Source organism: Lates calcarifer, linkage group LG1 (genome assembly GCF_001640805.2).
Source record: "Lates calcarifer isolate ASB-BC8 linkage group LG1, TLL_Latcal_v3, whole genome shotgun sequence".
NCBI classification, from domain to species: Eukaryota; Metazoa; Chordata; class Actinopteri; family Centropomidae; genus Lates; species Lates calcarifer.
In genome coordinates this window covers 688,672-716,375 of record NC_066833.1, presented here as the reverse complement: position 1 = coordinate 716,375, position 27,704 = coordinate 688,672, and the positions used below count along the sequence as shown (strand labels likewise).

Sequence of the window (27,704 nt, the reverse complement as noted above, 5' to 3'; positions counted from 1 at the left end):
GAGAGAACTCAAATCGTTAATTAAAAAAAAAACAAAAAAAAAAAAACAAAAAACAGTGCAATTGAAGAGTGCAAATGGATGGATTTGTTTCATGTGTCTGTCAAGTCTTACCTGTTTTTAACATGTTCTATACTCCTGAATTGTCCCTGGTTGTTTTGATGTGCTGTGATTTTATAATTTTTGTAACCTTGAAATACTGTGCTATCCTGGCCAGGTCTCCCTTGAAAAAGAGACTTAATCTTAAGGGACTTCCTAGGTTAAATAATAATAAATAAACATTTATACTTTTCCAAATCGTCATATCCAGGGTGCACCCCACCTCTCACCCAATATCAGCTGTGATTGGCTCCAGCTCCCAGCTGGCCTTAGTGGCATTTAGTGGGTCAATATACCTGTAACCTCCCTTTCCCAGTCCTTGTGTGTGTGCATGCATGTGTGTGTGTGATTTCTGGTCTGCCTGTGTCACTGAGTGGGTTTCTGTCTGTCAGGAGCTTACCATTTCAGATGACACCTGCCACCTCCAGCTGAGACTTAAGGCCACTCCATGCCATGAATTAGACCGATTTAGTAGTGCGCTGCAAGAAGAGCCATCAAAAACATGACTCCGAAAGCAAAGTGAAGAAAACAATTGGTTTATTTTTTCCCAGAGCACTTTGAGAGTGATCCAACCCCAAACAGAGATCATTCAGAGCAGTGAAATCCTTCATATATTTTCATCAAAATCAACAGTTTAGCAAAAAGACAAACAACAAACAAGGTACACAATGTTTTAGTACTAGGCCTACCACTGACATAATAAATATATGGTCTTGTGGTCTATGTGGTCTTGCTTTAAGGAAGGTATAATATTGTCTCAATGGTACCACAATGAAAAGAAATGATCCCAGAGTTTAAGATATAAATGTATATAACATTAACAGATGTTTATATTTTGTGGATTTTCTTCTAATACAGTATGCAAGCAATAAATAACAATGATAAACAGAATGTAATTATAAATATTAAAGAATCTGGAAAAAAAAACCCCCACAAAAAATAGCTTTTTGTGTCTTAGTTTTACCATTTTCAGCGAGAGGATTTTTTTATGCTTACAAGATCAAACATTGAAAGAAGTATCAAATTCACCGATAGTCCTATTTTATAGTCAGAGATAAAATTCAGTTACTATAAGCAACTGTTTTAAACAATAAACGTATCAAACTTATCAACATTGCACTGCAAAATATATCCACAAGGTTTGACAGGTGTAGTCATCTAACATGACAAGACCTTTACATTCATAATATAGATCCCCCCATCCACCCATACACAGGTAAACATACATTATTATCCAGAGATTTTATATAAAAATACAACTTTGGTGCCTTAATTTCAGAACAAATTCTAAGAAAAAAAAATATCAGAAACCACCACAAAACTGACAAAATAAGTTAAATGACTATCTAAATAAGTATAATATTATTTAAATTACAACATGATCCCACAGTCTCTTTGGTTAAGTAAGGCAAAGGTGACTGAAACAGCAACTTTCACACAGCAGAGGAGGGTTGTAGCAGTCTCAGTATGTGCCATTTTCACACATCAGCATCACACAGAATTTAAAATTGGTTGTCCACCCCTCTGACAACTACATTCGTCCACAGAAAAACATTGTTTGAGTGGGAGAGTTACCTTTTTTTTCCTTTCTTTTTTTAACTGACTTATTTGTTGCTGTCTTCATACAACAGAAATTTGTTTCTGCTGCTCAAACTTAAACATCTTAAATAAAAACATGTATTTACACAGTTAATCTAGACCAAGCTGTTAGAAGCTAGTCTTGAAAACAATAATATGGGCACCTCATGTGTGTAATTGACCATTTACCATCTTAAGCTTCATGTGTGAAAGGGGCCACAAAAGATTAATTTTCTTAATGGCCAGACATGCCCTTTGTCTGATTAAAATTTCACAAAGATTTCTGGTTCTTGAGTGTCAGAAGTAGGACACATTTGCAATGGATTCTGGGTAAATGTAGACCTTTTTCAAAACTAAAACAATGACTGACTGAGCTATTGTTCAAACCTCAGCATTCACTCCAGCAGAAAATGTTTGCCCTCTGGAGGAATTCAACAGTTACATAGATATTATGCTGTGAAAATTCAGAGAAGAGTGTAAATACAAAAAATCTCCAGTAGCTTCAAATTGCAGTGCAGTTCAGGCCTGAGCTACTGTTGCTACTTAATGTGGCAGGACACCACAGTGTTAACAAACAACTGATTATGAGCTATGTTGTCTTCAATTTGGTGCCACTAGTCAGCAGTTGTCCTGTTACCATGGAAACATGGGTCTTATCCTGTGATAGCCTGGGGTTAAGGTGACTTTTTAGGCTTAAAAAAAGTCACGTTTTAATTTGATGAAGCCATCTAACTAACATCAGACTAAACTAGGAGACAGGTCTAACAGATAAAATCTTTGTGGCTGGCTCTTTGTCTACAGCAGCTAATTACAGGTGTTTAGTTTAGCTTGCCAGCTAGCAGCTAACAAGGTAACAAGCACATTTTAACACTAAATTCAAGCAGTTGTATCAGAGCATGAGCCTCAGGAACAGACGGAACTGGTATTTTTCTTTCACTTGATTATCTGTACCACAAAGGTCACAGTTTAGCTGCATGGAAGCTTTTTTGGTTATGTGAGTCAATTTACAACAATTTGTGGAGATTTTTCTGTTGCTATTTTTGTGCGTGTGGCAACCCAGTTCTGACAACTGCATTCTTAATCTCTCTTCAAAGCTGCCAGTAAGCACAACACCAGACCTATTTGAGTTAATTAAAAATCAGACAGGTAGACAATGATTCAAAGGTCTGACAGCAGGGATCATATTCCCACTGGAAGGCTGGGTTTAGGTATAAAATTTAAAATGGTCCCTTAGAAACAATTGTCAAGATGGTTAAGTTTAGACATAAACTGAATGGCAGGGTTACAGATATTCTGGTTAGGTTAGGGCTTGGGCTTATCAAAATAAGAATATGAGGTGTCTGCCCATAACTACAGTAAGATCCATTGGAACACAGTCATGGAAGTTGCTGTTTCAAATACTGCTACCTAAACTGTCACTTCTACTTTATCTGAATAATACACATGTTAAAATAAGGCTAGATTTATATATCCGCCAATCATTTGAGTAGATTGATCAGTGTGTTCAAGTTCAAACTGGCTACAATAGGCCACAAGTAAAAAGAGGAAGAGGTGAGAAAAAGACAAGTAAGTTGCTTAGGTATGCATTTCTGTGTGCAAGTACAGAATCCTCCAGACCAAAATCTGCTTCACTGGGGAAAACTTCATCACTTCCTCAGGGACGCAAGAGGACTCTTGTTTACAGCGAACCACTGTAGCTGGCATAGCAGTTTGTGTGTATGCACACATACATAAATGTTGGTTTATTAATGCATCTGTGTGTGCACGTGTATGGTTAATGGTTAATGTCTCATGTCCAGGACAATCCAGTTACTGTCAGAGCCACAGTCCAATTCAGGCTTATACAAGTGGTTTCAATGTGTGTGTGTGTGTAGACAGTTCAATCAAAGTGCTCAGTGCTCCTTCAACCTGTGAAGCAGAGACAAACATATTGATAAGGTGGTTGTCATTAAGTTTTACTCTTGAGCAATAAGCACTATAGAAAGTGAACTCTGTTCACGATGTTCTTTTTTTTAAATTACAAAGTAAATAAATACAACTATTAAATACATATTTTGCGCTTCAAAGTCGAGTGTCAAATATACTATTGTGAACTGAGGTTTGTTGCTGCGTTTATATCCTGTCTTCCTGCTGGGGAAGATGTGACCCAATGACTCTTTAAATCCTGAGAAATCCAGGCAACATTTCTCAGTCAGAGGCTTTATCACCAAATGACAACTTCAAATTTAGTCACAGATGTTCCCTGTTGATTATAAAATCAACAGCAATATAAAAAAGGCCATATGCAGCATTTCTTTCATGCATGTGGTTAGAGCTGTGAGTGAAAAAAAAGGTCCTACCGGGAGACTAAATGATTTCAATTTGCAGGCCAGTAATATTTTACTCACAACTCTGAGGTAGTGCTAATGTTTCAGCTCATAAGCCACAGTCATTAATTTGCAACTGGGTTTTTTGTTAGCTCATTTAGTTAATACAGTATTGTTGTTGTTGTTGTCTTAATTTTACTCTATGCCCGTAATAAAATGAAGGTTAAAGAAGAAACAAAACAAAACAAAACAAAACATATATACAGTATGTGTTTATAGTTAGAGTTGCTTTGGAATTTGACTAAAGAAAATTTTAACAACCCAGCTCAGCATTTGTCTATAAAAATCAAGTTGATCTGCAATGTGGATCTGTGAGAAATGGGGTGTAACAGAATAGGAAGAACGCAAGGTAAGTAACAACAAGTTACAAGTGGAAAACAGGGCATTGAATAAAATGATGAAAAGCAGAACTTACTCTACAGTGGAGATGGGACGGGATTTAGTTGAGGAAAGCTCCTTTGTCACAAGTCGCAGCAAAAGCTGTACATACATACATTCACAAAGTTAATTATTACAGTAGTTTATATATTTATTTTACTGCAGCTTTTAGTTTCTCAGTTGTTTATAACATAATCTTATTTTGTGGTGCTGGCATTAAAACTGTTCTTGAAGCTATATCAATTGATTTTTGGCCACTTAGGAGAAGCAAAACAAACTGAAATCACATCTGATGTGCTATACATTGTTATGATAACATCAACATTCATTTGGAGTTATATTTGTGTCCACTGGTTGAATTTAATTCAGGCATTCACTATCTTTAAGCTCTGTTTTGGTCTCCTCCATGTTCCCCAGCTAGTCTCTAAATTTGGCTGTCTGTTGTTTGGTGCTAAGCAGTGAGCAGTGAGTTTATTAGAGCTTTTCCTTTGAAATAGTTGAATGCTGCTGTTGGAAATTGTGCTATTAGACCAGAACAGTAAAGCTTGAAGCTGTAAAATCAGGACAAAAGATAAAAGAGGCTAAAAAGCTCTGTATTTTTGAGGGGAACTACAAAGCTGAAGATAATTCTCTCCGTGTCTCTATGAGGGGCACAGTAATTTAAATCAATGTTAATATAAAAAAATGTTTGGTGCAGCAGACAATGCAATGAAAATAATTTACAGCTACTTGTGTTATTGGTAATGATACTTCTGTTGTTAATGGTTTTCAAAGCACTCACCACCAGAGCAAGGAAGTCAGCAGTCATCAGCATGTAGAAGACCTGATCCCAGCCACCTGCAGACAATAAGCCAGCCAGTAGGGGGCCCAGTGCTGCACCTGATTGCAAAAACATGAGCAGGGTCATTTGTTTGACTATGTGGATTCTTCATGAAAAACCTAGGGAGATTTCAGACAGGTTGAATCCTAAGTGAATCTTACATTTCAAAAAATTACTACTCTACATTGAGCAATAACAGAAGATAGCCCAACATGAATGGCACTAAGCAGATCATTAAAGAATACGGATGGTGATTTTTCATATTATTTTGCTAATAGATCTGATGAAAAGACCCAAACTAACAATGAATGTATCCCACTAACAAGTGTTGTGTGTGTATCCAAAGCCAGATATGTCTTGCCATATGTCTCTGTGACATAGAGCTCCACTGTTGTCGAAAAACATACATTAAAAACACATGAGTTAGCCACACTGCGCCACACACACAGCATCCTACTGCCCCAAGTGCTCACTAGAGCACCACATGTGGTTTAATCCAGTGCTGAAAATAGTCCCATACTATTTATTAATCTTGTATGTTGTTGCTAACTCTCACTACACATTTCAATCAGCCTTTCTGAATGGCCTGAACTTGCAACCGCTATGCTCACACTGTACAGATTAAATGACACAACATGTCTGTCATACTGAACATAAGCACAGAACCCACTGTTGGTCTTATTCATTGACAATTCCAATCTATTGAATTTACCACAGGCAGTGGTAAGTATGGAGCTAGAACAGTGACATTAACATTTGACACTGAAAACCCAATCTGAAAATGGAAACCTTGGCATTGAAATATTTGTATTTTAAAAAGTAGTATTGGCACTGAAAAAAGTTTTACTAAAAAATAAAGCACATACATCTAAAAATTACAATCTCACAATATTGTTATCTCACTGTATTACAATATCTTTTGTATTATGATGAGTTTTTCAATGACGAATTGCTGATTTTTTCATTCAATCTGTTTGTTTTCAGTGACTCTGTGATTTTTTCGATTTCACTGCTTTTCTGTTTCAATTGTGACACATGCGGTTCCCAGCAAAAAAAGACTGGGATTTGTTGATAGTCATATTAACATCATACCAGCAACAAACTGACACCTGTTTCAGATGTGCCATGTCTCTGCTTTCACATTTTGCAAGTACACTTTGCTCGTCTTCCTCCCCTGCTCTCATGTGTTTTGTTGTTGTAACATCACGTGACTTGTAGGCGCTGAACAGATACCTGTAGGCTGTAGTGAGTGAGGGTATGATGGCATGGCAGGGAGAAAGAGGAGTGTCGTGGAGATATTTTACAGCTGTAAAAGAAAACATTGCAAGCTGCAATGTGTGTAGGAGGGCTATCTGCTACTGTGGCAACACCATCAATTTATAACAAACACATGAAAAACCATAATAAAGAGAACTCTGAGCTACAAAAGAAATGAAGAGAGGAGGAGGAAAATCCCATAGACAGACCCAGACCCTGGTACAGAGACATAGGTTACTGGCAGAGTCCCACAGAGAGGCAAATGCCAAGGTAGCTTATGTGGTGGCAAAAGTAATATTTTAGACAGATCTTAAAGTGAAAATGTGTTCAGATTTAGAATATTATTGATGCATTCATTTCATAAATCATGACACACTGCTCTCTCTCCCCTACATCAAAGTACATAAGCTGCTTTTATCAGTAAAAAGTATTGGTATCGGTATCGTATCTGTATCGGCGATACTGGCCCTGTATGTACTTAGATCTGGATCGATTTGGAAATGCAGTATCGCACATCACTAGCCAAAACAGCCCTGTAGGCTATGAGCTGGCCTGTGTCACATGACACAGAAACCCGAGCGTGCAGCAGCGCTCAGTCTCGCACTTTCACGTCAGGCATGTAGTGTGATTTGAAGCTACTTTTCACCTGTAGATAAGAATACAGTGCAGCAACACGCACATGCACACACAACACACACACACACATATATTAATGGCGTGTATGTGTTGTGTGATCTGATGTTACAAATATTTTTGAAATACACATTGAGTTTAAAGAAATGTTTAGTATCAGTATCGGTATAGCAACAATTGGAACAAAAAGTATCAGTATCATATCGAATTCAAAAAGGTTGGTATCGCCCATCCCTACTCCCTGTGTGTGTCTTTAGCCTAGATGTAGTGAGCACCTTACTCTTCCCACCAGCGCTACTTGCCCCTCCCCTAAACCGAAAAGCAGTGACATTAAAAAAAATTGACATCATAAAAAAAACCTGTCACTGAAAGCAGACAGATTGAATGAAAAAATCAGAAGATAGTCATTGAAAAACACATCTCAATACAAAAGATATTGTAATACAGTAAGATAACAATATTGTGAGATTGTAATGTTTTGATTTCTGTGTTTAATAAACCTTTTTTCAATGCAAATACTTGTTTCAGTGCCAATGCAACTTTTTACAATACAAATATTTCAATGTCAATGTTTCCTTTTTCAGTTTGGGTTTTGTTTTCAAATCTTAATGTCACTGTTCTAATACCATAGCAGTCAAGGTGTAGAAACATCCCAAAGATGATAAGAGGAATGGGGGATACCTGAGCTAAATTTCAAGTGTCATAGCAAAGGGTCTGAATACTATGTCAATGTGGCATTTCAGTTTCCCTTTTTTAATTAATCAACAAAAATGTATAAAATTCTGTTTTCGCTTTATCATTATGTTATTATAGATTACTGAGTGTAGACTGATGAGGGAATTTTTTAACTATTTCAGCATAAGGCTGCTACTTAACAAAATGTGAAAAAGTAGGTTTATAAAACTAGCTAACATATAGGCTAATCAGATGCGTCTCCATAACATAGAAGCTCCTCTCAGGCATCATTGCAGCTGAGTTGAGTAGGTACATGAGTAAATACATGAGCAAAGTCTCAGAGGAGCACTGGAAACAACACCAGAGGGTCAAAGCACCAAATATTGGTTGACAGAGCAATCACTCAAGGCTCTAAGAATAGACAGACCAACCTTTGCACTGCCAGTGGTACTGACCTACAGATCCTGTGCCATCGATGATTGCAGTGACAGTTGACAATGCTCTAGCGTTGCCTTTCAGGCTCTTATGGGTCCCCTATGATCAAAGGAAAAAAGGGAAAGGGGGGCAGATGAGATGAGAGTAGGCATGTTCTATACAACCATTGAAATTAGACTTGAACATGCTTACCAAATCAGCTGACACTGCAGTTGTAATGAGGGCATATGGTCCATTGACTAGACCTCCACACACTAGCAGCATACCTAGGAAAGAAAATAGACCAGGCATGTTTTATTTTGGTTCTCAGCAATGGATTTTTCTATAGCCAGCCAAATATAATCTTATGTCTCTCAAAACTGAAAGTCTATGCATACTGGTTGTGGCATTTTTGATAAAGTTTAGACAACTTCAGTTTGGGGGTATTTATAAATGTCCTTCAGCATATTGTGAGGATAATGAGTAGCAGCTGTGACCATCATGAGCTCAGTTTGCAATGAGTAAGAGTCATCAGCAGCCAGTTTCTGCACTCAATGAGCCACTGATGATCACCAGAGCTCAATTAATAAACCAATCAGTGCTGATGAGCTACTCTGTCATTAACTAAGCCGACAGCAGGCCTCCAAAGGTGACGTGTCAGAGCTGTATCTCATCAGCTTATATAAGATTTCTCTGCAACAGTTATGTTGATAATATCAGATTTTAACTGGTACCTTATTCATTCAATTATTAGTCAGGAAAATAGTGAGAAATGCCGTTTACTAATTTTAAGAGCCCAGTAGTGAGTGTGTCCTTATACACACAGAAATGTGTGTGCACCTTCTAAGATATTTTTGAAATACATTTTTACATTTACTCATTTGGCAGATGTTTTTATCCAAAAGCGACTTACAGGTGAGGGACAACACTAAAGTTTCAGTGCAGTAGGAGACCTTGAAGTAAGTTCTAAGTACTAAAGCTGTTCAGTAAGTGCAAGGACGGAGATAAAAAGAATAAAGTTCTGCATGTTCGGGTGTTGGGAGAGGAGGTGCTCTTAGAACATATGAGTCTTAAAGAGATTCTTGAAGATAGGGAGGGACGCCCCTGCTCTGATATCAGCAGTTTATCATTGGTCAAGATGAACAAAACATTATCTGAAGCAATTCCGTCAAGAACCGACAAACATTGTTTGCAGTCTCTTTCCATGATCCTTTTGTCTGAATTTGTCAGTGTGGCAGTAGAATCCTTTTCTCAGATTTGGAGCTTCTTCCATGCTCCAAGTGTGTTTCATTTGTTACCTTTTTGTTTTACATTTCAACAAATTTCCTATTATTTCATCTCCTTCTTTATGGCTGGAGGCTACTGAAGGCTAAGGGCGTCTGTGGCTCAGGAAGTAGAGCAGTCGCCCACTGGTGGTTCAATCCCCGGCTACTTAAGTCTGCATGCTGAAGTATCCTTGGGCAAGATACTGAACCCCAAATTGCCTCCAATGTGTCACTGGAGTGTGAATGTGTGTGTATGTGTTAGAGAGCACTTACATGTATAGAACAAGTGCTGTATGAATGTGTGTGTGAATGGGTGAATGTGACCTGTAGTGTGAAGCACTTTGGTCGATATGACTAGAAAAGCACTATGTAAGTGCAGTCCATTTACCATTTACTTTCAACTTTAAATTCTAATCATTCAGGCTTCTGCAAAATATGTGAAAAATCTTTGAGAAAATGCATAAACATGCTGACTCAATCATGTCTGGCTATTATTCTTCTCTGAACAAAAAGAAAAAAAAGTGGCATGATATGAAGAAAAGCAAGTTAATCTGCACATTTGAGAAGCTGGAACCAGAAAATGTTTGGTAGTTTTTACCATGAATAATGTATGTTTCTCAAAACTGAAACAGTGAAGAATTTTCTGTCTACCAACTAATTAATTAATCAGCTAATCATGTGGCACTAGCTCTGACTAAACTGAAGAGTGGGATCTGGTTCTTACCAATGGTTGGCCCCTGACCGAACTCACTGATCATGGAAAAGCCATACAACTGCAAGACAAAGACAAAGCATGATGGTAAAATAAATTCCCATTTTCAGTCATCATTCATAACTCACTCGTTTTAACACATTAGCAGCACTCTAATGTTACATTCATCTCAGATGAAAAGAGGATATCTGGGTCTAATCTGTCAATGCTGTGCCATAAATTGCACAGTACTGTGAAAAGGCTTGATGCACTTTAGATATTTACATTCTCATCCATCATGCAGTATCATCAGGGAGGCTTCTAATTGGTCCTAAATTCATTCTGCATTATGAAAACAAGCCTAAGCCAGAGTCATAAAGAACTATCTCATCTGACAAGAGGAACAAGGAGTCCTGCAACAAAGGCCACATCATGGAGTCAGTCTGGGATGAAAAGACATGAACAGACAGAAGACAGAGACAGATTTAATCCACAGACAAACTCTGGCAAGATGCCTGGAACAATCTCCCTGCCAACTACCTTGAAAAATCTTGGGCAAGAGTAACTAGGAAGATCAGTGCTGATTTAAAGGCAATGGGTAGTCAAACCAAATTGATTTCATTTAGGTTTGTTGTGTTTACTGCACTTAAATTGGTCAAAATTATTCATGGCATTATTTTTGAAAGCATCACTCGCTTTACTTTAAGTGCCTAAAACTTTCTGCTTTATGTACAATACAGTAGGGGGAGCCAGATGCAGACAGAAGCCAGTTGATTTCTTAAAGCAGTGCAGGGTAGTCAACTGTCAGCTCCGAACATTTAACATTCTTTCAGAAGTTTAAATTTAGGTTGGACCTTGCTAATTATTACTATTATTTGGAGTCACTGGACTTTTTGACTGAATAAGCACTGGTTTCAGGTAACTCCAAAATACTGTGTTGGATATTTTCTGGATGAGAGTAACAGAGCAGTGGAAACTTACTGTAGGAGCAGCCAGCAGCAACATGACTGCACAGGTGGTGGCTCTCTTCCCCAGTTTATCAGAGATCACTCCTGCCAAGATTCCCCCTGTGTGTAAATATACCCCATAATGCACCATGGTAAGCAAAAACTGACAAAGAAAAATAACATGCATGAATGCGGAAACACACACTCGCACCCACCCACACACAAATCTTTCTCTCTATCTCAAGACAAGAGAAAAATAAGAAGAAAATGTGAAGAAAAGCACTCACCCACAATTCCTCCCACATCAAACAGGGTGGAGAGATCTCCGGCCTTCTTGGCATCCAGATGAGCTAAAACACACAGACATAGACACACAAAAACAGTAATCTATTACTCTTTCATTTCAGTTCTCTTTCTCTTTGGCACAATCTTTTGTTGGACATATTTTTTCGCCGAACAGTTTATTATTTTACATGTATCTTATTTTATCTTTTACTTTTTTGTTAATTTTATCCTTTGTTTAAACAGTTATTTTTACTGTATAATGTGTTATTTTTTTGCTGCTTATTTATGTTATTTCATTCATTGTCTTTGATTTTGATTGCTCTCTTATTTTCTTCTATTTGTCCTTTGTGATTCACTTTGGAATGGATGCTTTAAAGAGCTGCCAGGCGGAGATACAATATTAGCTTGCCGATCAGATCATTTTAGTGTCCTGTAAAAATGTCCAGTGATCATCGATCATCATTCAGTGTTCATTCCAGTTGCATGGGTGAATAAATTAATATAGAGCAAAATGGTTTTCATACAGCATGTCAGCAAATATGAATTAAATAAATCTCAACTTTACGTCCTATCATTCAGTGCTTGTGCATTGTTGGATATTAAAAAACAGGCATCTCAAATAACATTAAATCCCGTCAATGTAGGAATCAGTGGATTCAGTGGATTCACTGCAAGAAGCGGGGAGAAATCCAAATCCTACCAGTTCAACTGTGTCCTCAATTTTAAACATATTTCCAAAATTTTTACAACACTTAATTACTAGATTCTAAACAATGTGTCACTTAATTTTGGTAGCATTTGAACAAACATTTTTGCAGTTTTGAGAGTTAACTGATAATGAAAAAGGTAGAGGTGGGCGCCACCATTGACAATTGGCTGCAGTAGCAAAACTTTCTCATATATTGCAAGATGTGTTGCAAAAATAATGAATTCTCTGCAACATTCAATTTCTGAGTGCTATATGTCAAACATTTTTAAAAACATGCCCATAAAACCCACAAACTTTGATCAATCAAAACCAAATTTTACCTGTTGCCTGAGCCATGACAATAGATAGTGTAATATTACAAAAAATGTGCAGTTGTTCATGATATTAATGTACATACAACTCCAAAATGGATGGAGTATCAAAATAAAAATTGTGTGTAACATCTGCCAAGTGTGGTGTCTGTAGATTTTATGGTTTCTGAGATCCAGATACCTTAAGCAGAGAAGAATAATAATCAGGGGTCCAAAACCTGTGGTGCTCAGAACCTTAATAATAATCCTTACAATTCCAAGATGGTTCCTGCCCCCCAGGTGCTTGGACTGAAACTCAATGTAATTCTGTCTGGTTCTCACCTGCTTTAGTGATGTAGAGAGGCAGCCAGAAGAGGAAGGTGTAACTGACCAGTTTGGCAAACAGCAGACACAGAGAGAACTCAATGACTCCCTGGCAAGACCATCCACAGAATACAAAATTGTTAGTATAGTAGCTTTTCTGTGACTGAATGTCTTATCTGCCCAGATGCAGTGCAAGACCTTCCTACACAAATTATCTCTTGACGTGGAAAATCTGGAAAGTCTGTCAGAATACATAATCTCAAAGCATCTTAGAGACCAACAGCAGAGAAAGTATTCATAGCCCACTGACACTGGCATTGGTGCTCTAGAAAAGAAGCACAGTTATTAAGATAAGTAAAGTTATAAGAAGAACAGTTATTCTGTTTTTATAACTGGGTGTTTTCACTGAAGCCTATCTCAGAAATTCTAAGTGGAATAGCTCACTGTATCTATTTTACTGCTAATTCATTATAATGTCACTCATGTCTGCTTTAAAGTAATGGCATGTCTGTACGTCCACACATTAAATCACATTTACTGACTTGACTGTGACGCTCAGGCATCAGTAAGTGCAACCCAATAAACTGTTCCCTTATTAACAACTCCATGCTTATACTTCCCTGATGCTTATAGAAAAAAGGGATTTGTGTGTGTCTGCGTGTATGTGTGTAACTTGCTGGTATTCGTAGGGCTCCTATGAAGCTGATGGCAGACGGCTCTGATTCACTCTTCACCACCACAACCGGTTGCACAGGGACACACACACTGTCCCTGGGCAACAACAGCTCTGTGTCGTAGCTCTGAAGGAGAGGAAAAGACAGAAAAAAGCAAGGCAATGATCAGGGACTGCAGGAATAACTGGAACATGTCATATGACCCAGTCAACCTAATAAATGAACACTGAATGGAAGTCAAGAGCCAGCCACGCACAGTACTTCTTCTTATCTTCACATTTCAGGGATTTTACATTTTGATCAAGATAATTTGAAGGGTGATTTCTTCCAAATTGTGTGACTATAAATAAAACAAAGGAGCAGAGGTAATTTAGCCAAACTGCAATCTGAAGAGAAATCAAAAAATACTCTATCACGCCAAATACTATTAATTTCAGCACTAATCTGGACTGTCTGAACTGATATGGTGTAAAAGATGGGCAGGGTTTGCCATATAGACCATTACATTAAAAGGCCAAAGATCAGACTGTTATTGTGAAGTTTGGAAAGAGCAACTGCATCTAGTAAAGCCAACTTAATTATCACTCCAAAAAGGTTCAAGAACCCCTGAGGCTGAAGCCAAATGTCCAAACTTCCTAGGGCTGACCAAATTAAAAAAACACAATTCATTTCATCACAATTCTGCAAGGGGACTTAAATGCTTTTTCTGAGACATCATAGAGAATCCATGTGCCCTCACTGATTTGATGTGATGATGGGGAGCATAAGGGGCCAGTTCACAGGTCCAGAGGTTGGACATTTGGAATCAGCATAAGAATGATATTTAGGTGTTCACCCAGCATCCCACAAAACCTGACAGATCTGACTGAAAGCCACCATGAAAGACTTTGAAGCACTGAGGGAACTGACCTTTCTGTTCTGAACACTATCCTCGTAATAGTAGTATGCCTGAATGAATTACAATGACATGTTAAAGTGAAACACACTACAGTATTTGGCAAGAAAATCCTCCCTCTGATGCTCTCATACCGTTTAACATCACTGATTTACAGAGTTACCACTTTATTAGGCAGACCTCTACAATCTAAAGCACTTTATTACTTTTTCGTTTTGTTTTTTTTGTTTATTTTTGTAGCCGTATTGTTCAGTGTCAGTGTAATCTGGTAGCTCTTTGACTGAATCCAAAAAGAGACATTTACTGGGATTTTTTTTTTATTCACTTGAAAATATTGCTATTGTATTTACCTCAACTTGCTGTTTTGTATGTGGATGATATTAACAACAACATGCAACATACACTTTTAATAAGATAAAAGTATTTCTGGGTGGATTTTTCAGTTTAAAGCCCCTGAAAACATATTTTCTCAAAAAGCTTCTTACCATAAGTAATGAGCTCCTGCACAAACATTGTATTTTCTCAGTTGGAAAAAGGTTGAATCAGAATATGAAGACAGCTGATGGGTTGTTTTGTCACGGTCAGTCAAATCTGATCAAGCCCACAGTCCTGATGAAGATTAACTGATTTTTCAAGAGTTAAACTCTTAATAAATAGTAGCTAAGATGCCTTTTTTTTTTTTACTTGGATTGTTGTGTATGTTGTGATATGATGTTGTGAACATTTAATGCTATAGAGAAAAAAGACTCAGATGTTTTCAGGGGCTTTAAAGTAATGTATGGCTGAAAAGTGCATATACAAACAGACAGCAGTATTGCATGTACAATACATACTGCATTAACATATACACACAGTAACACACACCTGGGTTTTGCTGTTCTTGTATTGCAGATACACCTCTGCATGTCCATTTACTCCATTCCAATTCTTAGTTCGCACCTGCTTGAAGGGACAGTAAATCACCTTATTTTACAGACCTCTTTCATATTTTTTTTCAGGCATTAAAATGATAAGGTTGGCTTTATTCTATACTTTTTTATTTCCAGCAAATTTCATGAGAAGAGTAAAACCAACAGTGTGTTAGTCTACTTTGACTTTCCTACCTCCTCAGTGGAGCTCAGCTCCAAGCCCACTGGTTCAAATCTTTAGAGGTGGCCTTAATGGCCTTGTAAATCACTGAAACTCAGGGATCAAGATCAAGGGAGATTGTTTTCTCTACAAGTGTGTGTGTGTGTGTGTGTGTGTGTGTGTGTGGCCACAGCTGACACTTCAGACTGAGAGGGTCACGAGGGTGGAGACTGTATCTATGGTGACTGTTGTTACACACCACACCACATGCTCTCCATGTCATTAATACTGCACATGAGCTGCACTAGCTCACATGCAGAGCTATCTCCACTTGTCTATCTCCAAGCTAGTGATCAAGTAAGGTACAGAATAATCACATTTTAAGATGTCTAATAGCTATTGAATTCTAAATAGGTAAATTAGGATTCTCAGTATAAATAACTAGTCAAACACACTGTCAAAAAGAAATCTGGCAGTAGATCTTTTTCTCTCAAATGGAAAATCAAAAGGATCCTCTCTTGTTAGACTACTACTGACCATGTACTATTAGTAATAAAAATATATAGTGTTAGTTACCACAAACAACAAACTGATACACAGTACAAAAAGTATCTGCCTAGCTTAGCCCAAGATGAGCTGAAATACAGACAAAGGCATTAATTGATGCTAATAAAGAATTCTTATTGACACATAAATATAAGCATAGACAAGAATGATTAATCTAGACAGAGAGAGGGTGAATGTGTTATTGTTTAAATACTAAAAAAAGACAAACAAAAAATCTCACTATACTCACACTCTTGCCCGGGGAAGAATTTTGAGCATACATGCTCTTTAGGTCATTTGGATCTGAAGAGAGAAAAAGATGCCATAAGGTTAATACAATACTCTTCATTTCAACTGTGAAGTCCTGCTAAGAGCTCCTTCTTTTTATCAGTGATCCAGAAAACTGACATAACAACCACAAAAAGCAGACTGCTTTAGCTAACAATCATCACACCTAATTACAGTTCCTCCTTTATGGAATTAATGAGTTTTTCTTTCAGCAAGTTGTCCAGCAAGACCTTTGTACAAACCGTTAGTGAAGAAATTAGCACTTTAAATAGAAATTTGCTTTACTGAAATGACAAAGGTTAAGCCCATTAATGCAATTGCCCATTAATGCATTTTGTACATTTGCATTAATCCTCCATAGACAGCGAGAAAAAAAATTAAGCACAATGGCATCATATTGTAGCCCACCAGCTAATAAGGAGGCTGCACTCACGCTCAATAAGGAAGAGGAAGCAGACAACGCCCATGGCTGCAATGATGAGTCCTGGAACAATGAAGGACAGGCCCCAGTTGGAGGAGACCCAGTAGCCGGCAATTAAAGATCCCAGGATGTTGCCCACTGAGGTGTGAGAATTCCACAGGCCCATGATGAGTCCACGCCTGACAGGAGGACAGGACAGCAGCAACACAGGCAGGGTGTTAGTCACCCTGAGAGCCAGTGAGTCCTCTCTCAGTCTCCTCCTAGCTGAGTAAGTCAACATATCTTCCTGTGTGCTAAATTGAATAATTTCTTTCCTCTTACAACCATCATGCTTTGTTTTCAAAATCCAGCTGCAACACAACCTTGCTCTTGGCTCCTCAGATTTTCAGCATCCTCAGCTCCACTGTCCCTACTGCAAGCACTTGTCAATACTTCTTATTCTGGCAGCCATTCATCATCACTGCCATTAGCATCATCCTCATTTGACTCAGGTGGTATTTGCTCCAATATCCTGTAGGCCTTTCTATCATGTGCTGTACTTGAGCTCTACAAAATATAAGAGACACTAACTGTTGCTTTCACAATGGAACTAATCTGCACATAATTTTGTTTTTGTTATAAAAACTGTAAGTTACATTCTAATAACTTGAAGCAGCTGATTCACATTCACAAAGAACAACAAAGTCACAGTAATAGTATGTCATGTAGTTGAAATACAACCAGTGATGAGTGATGTCCAGTCTAGTGGACAGGATGATTAATCATAATTTCCTCCTAATATAAAATCTGTACATGGAAATTTTAACAATGCTATTACTCCTTACATGTTACTTGATGTTACCATATTTTTTCACCTGCAGGGGTCTCCTTCTGTAGAAGGATTGGCATGATATTCCTGAGCTGCTCAGCAGTGTATGGAACAAGACTCTAGCATCCAATATAGTGAACCCATGCATACAGTATGTACAAGAAAACAGCTTTTTAGTAACTGTCCAATGTAGTGACCACTGTCCGTGAAAGGGTTAAAGTCACTGGCTCTTCTGTGTCACTATCAGCTAATAATATATAAATGACAATTAGTGTTTTATAAATATAGTTTAGAATAAAATGTTTGATTGGCCATATGCAAAGCAGTTCTTCCACTGGTTAATGTGGAGACAAGGGGCACAGTAATGAAACCCACTAAGTTTTAGGGAGGGACAGCACATGATGAGTAATTTACAGAGCAGGTCTACAGACTGCAGCAGAAATAAGATGCAGTTTAATTTCAGTTGGATTTTAATTAATAATAATTAATTAATCTGACTGCTTCTTATGGTACAGTCAAAGTCTGAGCTACAATATGTCACTGCTACTAGATCATCTAAAAAGTAAAGTCAACATAAAACCTAATCGATCAACCTGAAACCCTTAAAACATCCCAGACCACAAACAAATCCATATTTTATTTTGTCCTCTGCATTTTAAGAAACTTACCTTCCCTTTCCAAACCAGTTACCGATGCAAGTCACCACACTGGGCCAGCCAGTGGTTTGGACCAAACCGTTGGCCACCTGAAATCCCAAGAGGATGAATGAAGACAGCATTAACTTTAAAGTGAGGTATTAGAAACACAGTTAGTCAGCCACTCTCTTGCTTAATTGTGCACATCTATGTCTTTGTGTGTGCACATACACATCTGTGATACTGTCTATGTATGAGGTGGCAGGATGAGTTATTTATCTAACACAAGTTGGCTCATTGATCCTCAAGGACTCTGCTTCAACTTCTTTAGCAAAAGTGGTGTTTCATGATTTACTAATGCACCATGTGTCTCACCTGGACAAATATATAGAAACCTAGGCTGTGAATGTTGTAGACATAACCCAGTCCAAACAGGCAGGTGAACAAGCCGCTGGTCAGCATGCCCACAGTCAGGTACAGTCGAATGGGCAGACGCTCCCCAATGATGCCGCTGCATGGGCACACAATGGTGACATATTAACCATAAAAACTTAGCCTCATCAATTATTTCCCCTATGGGAATTTGTGATTTTACACCTGTGGCCTTGATTTCACTTGTAGTACAGGGAAACTTATAAAGAAGAAACTAATGGGGGCTCACTAGATCTTTTAACGCCTTGAAAGCCCAGGTACACATACATGGTTACTGGTTTTGGATTTCTCTTCTGCTTTTAACACAATCTAACACTATATTTTGGCCAATAAATTATTACAAAATTTGATGTCTCAAGTCTTTACATGTCTTATGTTTTATTTACTTATGTATTTGAAAGTAGGTTGTAATGTAGGATACTATTATGGGGTTGCCATTTAGCTGTATATAAAAGGGTTGTATTCCTTGCCCTGATATGTGTATCTGTTGAGATTTTCCTGATTTTTACCACCACTAATGACATAAAATATTATATTAAAAATATATATTTCTTCTCGTGTCGTTCTCTTTGTTTATTGTACTGGTTACATTCATATACAGTACTTTGGCACCTTTTATTCTTTTACTAGCTATCCTCCTCCTCCAGTAATCTCACCTGAGGTACATTCCGACAGCATAGGCACAGAGGAAGGAGTAGTCCATGGCTCCCAGCAGCTGTTTGTAGTTGTTTTTATCTGAGAAAAAAATCAAGAAAAACTGTATCATTCAGGGCCCTGCATCAGGTTAATTTATTCTGCAGGTCTAACCAAAGCTACAGAAAACAAGCTGTTAAAGCAGCAATGTACAGCTACTAGCTTTGCACACTGCATTTTTATTATTATGTAATGAACTGTGTAATTCGTATCGGTATCAGAGTTTTAAATGTTCAGCAAACTTATAGGTGCTAAAAGGACAGTATTCCAATAAGAGAGCAACAATATAATGTTGCCTCAACAATACTTAGATGACTTCAGTACACCCAGTACACCCACACCTCTCACCCTCATTCTGTGAAATCCACCAAAAACACTGAGATGACCAGTAGATACAAACCAAAAGGCTTCCAGCTGCAGTCCATGTCTGTGTGGAGAGATGGTAGGGAGGGCTGCTGGCTGTCGCTGCTGCTGCTGCTGCTGGAGGCAATGGTGGCTAGCTCACTGACAGATGAGCAGTTCTTATGAAGCTCACTCTGTCAATACAAAATGAGTGTACCATTCAGTTAACCAGAGAATACTATGTGTAACAGGCACAGCAGCCGAGATGTAAATATTGCATCTATGTTTGACTATGTGAAATGTGGGAAAAAATCATATCACAATATGATTTTTCATATTGGTCGATATCAATATATATTATGATATAAATCAAATCACTATTGTGTGAAGAACAGCAACAGAGAGACAGGCTGTAAATTTTACAACCATGTCTTGTCTTAAAAACGACTTGATGAAAACGGAGGGCAGAGCGACAGCGTGAGGCAGGCAGTGTGGGTCGCTCCGATTCTCTCTGCTCCGGTGTCAGGTGAGAGCTGTATGCTAATCGCAAGAACGTGTTATGACCGTGATATGATGGTGATATTATGAGTTAAAAGAGGCTGAGAGAACTGAGCTATGACCAAGATACCAACTTTATGTCTGCAGTGTCTCTGCTATATACATCAACCCGCTGCAGGACAGTTATTGCGTAACTGCTGCATTATTATAAATTTGCAAAATACTCAGTTGAGCCAAAAGGGAGAGAGAGAAAGAAGAGAGCAAATTGTAGAATGAACTAGCTAATATTAGGCCAGATTTGTATTTTGTATTTCTACTGATAATCCAATCCAGAGTTTTATCAGCTGTGTCTGTCTCTACCAGCTCTCTATACCTGTCAGTCCTCATGTCAGTCATTCGGGGCTGTGTCCGTTGTGGCATCTTCTTCAGTAATGCTGTCACTTGAGTTTTCGTTAACATTTTCAGTTATCATTTTCTCTTTTATGGCGCTCCTACTCCTGACGTACAGGTGTGCACGGCTGCAGTATCCAAAACATTAGCATGTGTGTTTACTACTCGGCGCGACACTATTCTCATTATCATTGACTTTTCGTACTGTTTGTCAAAACACAGGATGGAATGAGTTCTATCAATGTTATTATCGACCATGTCTTATATGTCTATCAAGGAAAAGTTCTATCGTGACATATATCATTATCGTTTTATTGCCAGCCCTGGTTCTATCATACACTCACCAAACACCTCATTAGGAACCTCACCTGTAAACCTGCTTATGTATGCAATTATCCAATCACTCAATTATGCTGCAGCAGTGAAATGCATAAAATCACGCAATTACAAGTCAGGAGCTTTAGTTAACGTTCACATCAAACATTAGAACAGGAAATTGGCAGTATGAATGTGCAGCTGACAAATCTACAGAAATTATGTGATGCAATCATGTCAACATGGAGCAGAATTGTGGAGTCCATGCCACAAACAACTGAGGCTGTTTCAGAGCAAAGTTAGAAAACTACCCAGTATTAGTATGGTGTTCCTAATAAAGTGCTCAGAGAGTTTATACTACACAAGTAAACACAAGGCAAGAACACATAAAACTGTCCTCTCACCATAAACAGTAGATTTCAAACCATGGTAACAGTTTAGAGATAATGTCCACAACATGTGAGAGAACTAGAGCTTGCACCTTTGTTTGATCAGAAAAAATATTAATGTGTTAAAATTTTGTAGCTAATTGTGACAAATAAAGTTAGTTTAATTATGCTGTATTTCAAGGTTTTTACTTGATATGTATTCCACAACATTTTCTTGCACCAAAACATCCTCTGAATGCATCTCTTCATATTTCATACTAACTGTATTATACCAGTTCAGTGAAAAAAGAAAGTAAACTCATGTAGGATTACTGGTATTGTGTAGAGATATAATCTTACCAACAGTGCTGAGCTGCAGTGAGCAGCCATTTATTTTGTCAAAACCTTTATAGACAGATCATCTTAAACACCAAAAATGAATGAACTGAATATGATCAGTATTAGTAGTAATCTTAATCAAATTTTGTATTTAGTCTTAGACTGGGGTGTATCACTGTCGGTATGTCTAGATGTAGATTTATACCAGTTCATTAATGTGACAAAGGTTACTGTAGAACAATAAGCATATGTTACCTTGACAATGCTAATGGGTTTCCTGGAGAGGTGGAAACTAGTGTAGAGCAGGAAGGTAAGGATAAAGGTGAGAGCTCTGTACCTGCAGAGAGGAAACACAGAAAGGAGGCACTGAGAAGTGAGGTAGCACAGAACAAATCCAAACACCACCATTGAGCTGACTGAAACCAGCATGCTCAATTTCAGTTTGAAGAGAGTGGATGGCAGGACATAGTTTTCACTACATTTTCTGAGCTTGCCTGTCTTCTTCACTGTCAACCAGACATGCTAAACCCACAGCAAACATACATGTAGAGATAACTTCATAAATATTACTCCACATCCCAAAAGTAGCAACTGACACAATGCTATTTACAGTCAAAGGGAGAAAGATGGCATTTGAGTAGCATTATCAGATACACAAAGGTGTGTAGCTTACTTTGTGCCTTCTCCTGTACCTATTATGTAACAAGTAAATATATAACAGTGTGACGCACTCCACGACTGATCTGACCTCCCACGTCTGGCTGACACTAATTACAACAAACGTCAGAGAGAGGTGTTGTGAAATACTTAGACACACAAAAGGCTAACTACTGACAATGTGGCTAATGTTTGAATGACAAGAATGTGACAAGACTATTATCCTTTAGACATGTTGCTTATAACAGAGAGATACCACCTGAATGAATTGTCAGAGGTAACTGAATTTCAAAGTGGTCAGACAGTTTAGCAACAGGGACAGTGAGTCAATAAAGGTAAGGAGGTCTGCTGCACTGCTGCTGTAGTCTACAGGCACAACAGCACCACCACAGAACCATACAGGAAAACTTTGATATTCCTAGTTTATCTGCATGTGTTGAAGACATCCTAGCACACCATTAGACATTTTATCTGTCATAGAGAACCTGAACATCTGGTTTATACAATGGATCAGGTGTTTGACACTGCTATCTCATGAAAGCAGGAACTCAGTACCACTGGCACTGATGTTGACCATTGTACGTACTCCACCTTGCAGGTTGAAGCATGAGGACTAGTAGTTGACAAGGGAGATCAAATATTGGCATATAGGTAGAGCCTGGCGGACAGATGACTGGATTCATTGTGTAGACAAATAATAATTTTGTCAAAGACAAACACACACAATAGGACTAATGCTGTCAGAATAAACAATGCAAGTCAGAAGACAAAGAAACATGCAGTTTACACAGACACAAGGTCCTTGTAATGAGCATCAGTTAATAGATAATCCCTTATATATGCCTATAAGATGCTTGTTACCATCATAATGTGTTAATACAACTACATAAGTGTTAGTAGCAGCATCATAAAAATTATTATTCATAAGAACATACAAAAAACTTTTACGAGTCATAGACTGCCTAAGAATGATAATAAAAGCCTAATGGATTTTTGTAATAGTATATAATCTGGCTTTACATCTGGTAGCTGCAAAAAGCATGATTAACTGATTTTAAGTGCATAGTTAATGTAAAGAGTCTACTCCCAGTTCCAAACCTACAAAGATACACACAAACATACACACAGAGACTTATTCTGACTCACCACTGGTCCCTGTTGAAGGAAACCAACAGGCGAATCCCAGGAGGAATAGGGGCCATATTTGCAGAGAAATAGTGACAAACACAGTGACAAGTAGCTGATGTGAGCTCACACTGAAGAGACTGATGGGGTACATGCTGACATGGTGGTACTGCTTCGGGAGCTGGATGGAAAAGTCAGAAATCTGAAAAGATTACAAGGAGAAAATTTTGAAATACGTAGTACAGGAGGGGAGAAGAAAACAGACTGAAATGTGGTCTATTAAGACTACAACTTAATCAGCAGTTTAACCCATCATGTTATTACGGTTTCACATAGATGTGGGAGGAGAGGACTAGGGCTAGCCTCCCTGCCAGCAAAGCCACAGTTGGCAGATAGCGCGCGTAAAAACGCTAACAATTTGGTCTGATTTTCGGACGTTTGGGGTTGACGTCTGTCCATCTATGATACTCAGCGACTTTCCTGCACTTAACGGCGAGTTGTCCACCTGTCTCCTCTGGGACGCAATTCGCTCACGACTGCGGACGCATACGCAGAGACGCACGTGAAACAGGAAGCGGAGAGAGAGACGCGAACGTAAATTATCGTTTAATTTTTTAATTTCTTTATTTGCTTTTCTTGGGAGGGCGGGTGGTCCTGTTGGCGAGGCCGGCCGCCCCTTACAGAGTTCAAATATTTATCAATCCACATTTAGACGAACTCATTAGACGAATTGGTTCTCTGGCTAATCTCCCAAGGAGAGGGTGCCCAACTAAGATGACTCTGAATACACAACACAGATGCTCAGTGAAGTAAAAAAAAAAAAAAAAAAAAAGTGAAAGGAATCATTGGAGCGGGTTATCATTCCTGTTCATGAGTGTATCATACAGAGATCATGGAGCATGATTTAATGGAGCATGGTATCCATGGTAGTACACCACAGAGGAAGCTGCTGCTCTCCAAAAAAACATCACTGTGCGCCTGAGGTTTGCCAAAGGGCACCCTCACACTCCCTAATGCTAATGTTTTGTGGACTGATGAGTTGATTTTGTTATTAGCCCATGCATTTTGTGGCTATCTATACTTGTGACTTCAGTGGAGATCAGATCACATTTAATAATTAATCCAGAAAACCAGGTCAACCTGTCCAAGAAGTGGCTAGAAGCTAAAGGGGCCTGAAAAGTCAGTAAATGTAGTGACAAAGGCAAAAATATGTGTTTACACGTGTTTTTTGCATTGTATGTATTGTTAGCCACAGAAAAGCAATAAGTTGTTTACTATCAATACACACATGCCACCTGGGTGCCGACCCAAAGCACTGAAGGGCCTAAAGCCCATTTTACACAAAGACTGCGCTATGTTGGCATCAAGAAGACCCCTCTTTACACCGCTTTTGCTTGTTTACACTGGACCAAACAAAGCCGGCGTAACGCCGCCACGGTGTGACGTGTACACAGCAGCGTTGTCAGCGTCTGTTCCGCCTTCCCAGCTCTGCCTTTACACGGATGTCGACTCGGTTTTGTGACTACCTCCACTGTCGGCTTAAAGGTGGAATAAAAAAGCCTCCATACCCTTTATACAGAATGGCGAAACGGATTAACGGTGCAAAATTTCCACCTTGAACAGGCTGTGTAAAAGGTCTTATATCTACAGAGAGTAGCTAAATAGAGGCACCTGGAGGGAGTGCCTTTTCCCTTCATCTGAGCCCTGAGAAACACACCTGGCCTCAGGTTTGTTCCGCACAACATCTGAGTATGTGCAGAACAATTTGCTTTGAGAGACAGCACAGCTCTAGAATACTACGCAGAGCGAAACATTAAGAGCTAGAAATTGCATTAACCTAAATGAATGCCCCTCTGTCCTCTACAGTAGAAACCAGGGAGCATGGCAAAATCTATGCATTTCAATCCTGACCGGTAGGCTTTTATGACACTTAAGACTTTCTGGTACAACCCACACCTCTACGGTTCTCTACGGTGTGAAGGTTTAGCTGCAATCTCACCAAACCAGTGCTACAGATTAGTCATAGCTTCAAGTTTCCAGCAATGTCCCAAACAAACTTAATTACTACCCAGCCAAGAAACAGATTCAAAATCCCTCTTTCTATCCCACATGACTACAGTGTTTGCTGAGGCTGAGAAGAGCATCTCAAACTACAGACGTGGACAGTATCAGCGGTTACTGTATGAACATTTTCTCTTATTTTCCTATTGTACATCGCATGACGAACATTAACTTAATTCAAAAGGACTCCCCACAATGTATCGACAAAACCAAAAGAGATAAGGCTTATCAACAAAGAAACGCTGAAGGTTGCTAAAATATATTTCCCCTCATGTTGGAAACAACACGGCGGTTAAATCGCAGACTGAAGCCAAGCTTCCTTCTCATTTTAACGTCAGCTAGCTAAACCACACCGCGACTGAAACATACGTTCAACCATCGGTCGGTCTCGTGCCCGGACAAAATTCACAAGCACACTATTCCTGCTGATGGGCTTACCTCGTACGGAAAGGTCGACGGTTTGCGTTAGTTTCTACCTTCAGTGGAGCAACATATCCTCCACTTCCTTGTAGTGTGAAAGCTAGCGACTGTCACCTCAAAGACACACAGGCGCACAAACACACACGCACACGCACGCACTCACTCACAGCTCTGCTCACGGCGCACTCTCCGCTGCTCTGACGTCATCCCCGCACACATACATTGTCAAGTCAAGTCAATTTTATTTATATAGCGCCAATTCACAACATAAGTTAATGGCACTGAACATATAGAGCAGGTCTAGACCATACTCTTTATCTTATAAAATGTACAGAGAGCGACCCAACAGATCCCACCATGAGGAAGCACTGGGTGACTGTGGCAAGGAAAAACTTCCTTTTAAGAGGCAGAAACCTCGAGCAGAACCAGACTCAGGGTGGGCGGCCATCTGCCTCGACCGGTTGGGTTAGAGAGAGGGGGGTGGGGGGATGGGGTAAGAGAAAGACAACATTGCAAAAAAGGTCAGTGGTTCGATTCCCGGCTCCTCCAGTCTGCATGCCAAAGTATCCTTGGGCAAGATACTGAACCCCAAATTGCCTCCGATGTGTGTGCATGCATTGGTGTGTGAATGTATAGAAAAAGCACTTTGTATATACATGTGCTGAATGAGGTGAATGTGATCTGTAGTGTGAAGCGCTTTGAGTGGTCGAAAAGACTAGAAAAGCGCTATATAATATAGTCCATTTAAGTAAAAAAAAAAGTATAAGTATAACTAAAGGAACAATAATGACAGAACAGTGAAACATTAATAGCAATAACACTACCACTAACACTAACAAATATTTAAATGTTGTAACATCATCAGTTGAGTTGGATCATGGGAGTAGCAGGAGACTCTACAGCTCCAGAGGCAGAACCCTGCAGCAAGCGACAGTAGGAGAAAGAAGGAGAGAGAAAATCAGCCTGGGCACTAATGTGCTTGAGGGAAGAAACACACAGTTAGAGTAATGCAGCAATATTAAGACAGTTTACAGTAATCTCGTCGGCAGGACATCATGGACAACATTTACTAACTACTAAGCTTAACTGATGCATTGAGACTGACCCAACACGACAAAGGAAAAATGGTAACCTGAAATAAGAATAAGAATAAAATGCTAACCGAAAGTTAATGCATAAAGATGAGTTTTTAGTTTGGATTTAAAGGCCTCAACTGAGTCAGCCTGTATAATATCAATAGTGAGGTTGTTCCAGAGGAAGGAGGCCCGACAGGAGAAGGTCCTGCAGCTTGCTGACTTCTTTTTAACTCTGGGGACAGATAGCAGCCCTGCACTCTGAAAAAGCAGAGCACGGGAGGGAATATAAGGATTAAGGAGATCAGACAAGTATGACGGGGCTAGCCCATTTTGAATTTTATATGTCATTAGGAGCACTTTAAAGTCTGATCTAACATGAATAGGGAGCCAATGAAGGGAGGCTAAAATTGGAGTAATGTGGTCAAACCTTCTCAACTTGGTTAGCATTCTAGCTGCAGCATTCTGAACCATTTGTAGACTTTTAGTGCTAGCACGTGGTAGTCCTGAAAAGAAAACATTGCAATAATCAAGTCTTGAGGAAACAAAGGCGTGAACTAGAATTTCAGCATCTGCCATGGAAAGAAAAGACAGAATCCTAGCTATATTGCGTAAGTGAAAAAAGGCAGTCTTTGTAATGTCTTTAATGTGCTGATTGAAGGAAAGAGCCACCCAGATTCTTGGCTGTTGTACTTTGAGAAATCACACAGTTGTCAAGGGATATAGTTACTTGATTGAACTGGTGTCTATATCGCGCTGGGCCAATAACCAGCATTTGAGTTTTGTCTGAGTTAAGAAGCAGGAAGTTTTGAGACACCCAGCTTTTCACAGAAGACAAGCAGACCTCTAGTTCCCTAATTTGAGAAGCATTGTCAGCCTTTATGGGCACATACAGCTGGGTATCATCAGCATAACAGTGAAAATTATT

At 38.9% G+C, this 27,704-nt stretch overlaps 1 protein-coding gene across 4 annotated transcripts; it reads right to left on the bottom strand.

Moving 5' to 3' along the window:
* Positions 1–616: 616 nt before the first annotated feature.
* On the bottom strand, positions 617–25,879 carry slc37a1 (solute carrier family 37 member 1). Of its 4 annotated transcripts, none has more exons than XM_051073094.1 (21): positions 25,722–25,879; positions 23,244–23,424; positions 21,696–21,777; positions 19,589–19,724; positions 19,152–19,230; positions 18,439–18,574; positions 18,097–18,173; positions 16,633–16,799; positions 16,162–16,214; positions 15,162–15,239; positions 14,312–14,350; positions 13,402–13,528; positions 12,747–12,833; positions 11,408–11,470; positions 11,155–11,240; positions 10,207–10,255; positions 8,431–8,504; positions 8,259–8,337; positions 5,200–5,297; positions 4,456–4,520; positions 617–3,582 (listed from the first exon to the last, which is right to left on the bottom strand). In XM_051073094.1, the coding sequence occupies exons 2-21, from the start codon at positions 23,297–23,299 to the stop codon at positions 3,567–3,569; spliced, it is 1,647 nt and encodes a 548-aa protein (XP_050929051.1). In that variant the 5' UTR covers positions 23,300–23,424; positions 25,722–25,879; the 3' UTR covers positions 617–3,566. The 4 variants fall into 4 exon arrangements, with proteins under 4 accessions (XP_050929051.1, XP_050929072.1, XP_050929099.1 ...); XM_051073115.1 differs by having other exon boundaries at positions 15,162–15,236; XM_051073142.1 differs by lacking the exon at positions 14,312–14,350.
* Between the last annotated feature and the right edge of the window lie 1,825 nt (positions 25,880–27,704).

Bases quoted from the DNA above. Each gene is read 5' to 3' on its own strand.
- slc37a1 (XM_051073094.1), bottom strand. From the start codon at position 23,299: ATGGCCCCTATTCCTCCTGGGATTCGCCTGTTGGTTTCCTTCAACAGG. The intron at 15,240-16,161 runs GTGAGTATAGTG...TGTCCCTTCAAG, and splicing joins ATTCTTCCCCGGGCAAGAGT to CAGGTGCGAACTAAGAATTG. The intron at 10,256-11,154 runs GTAAGTTTCCAC...TTTGTCTTGCAG, and splicing joins TGCTGCTGGCTGCTCCTACA to TTGTATGGCTTTTCCATGAT.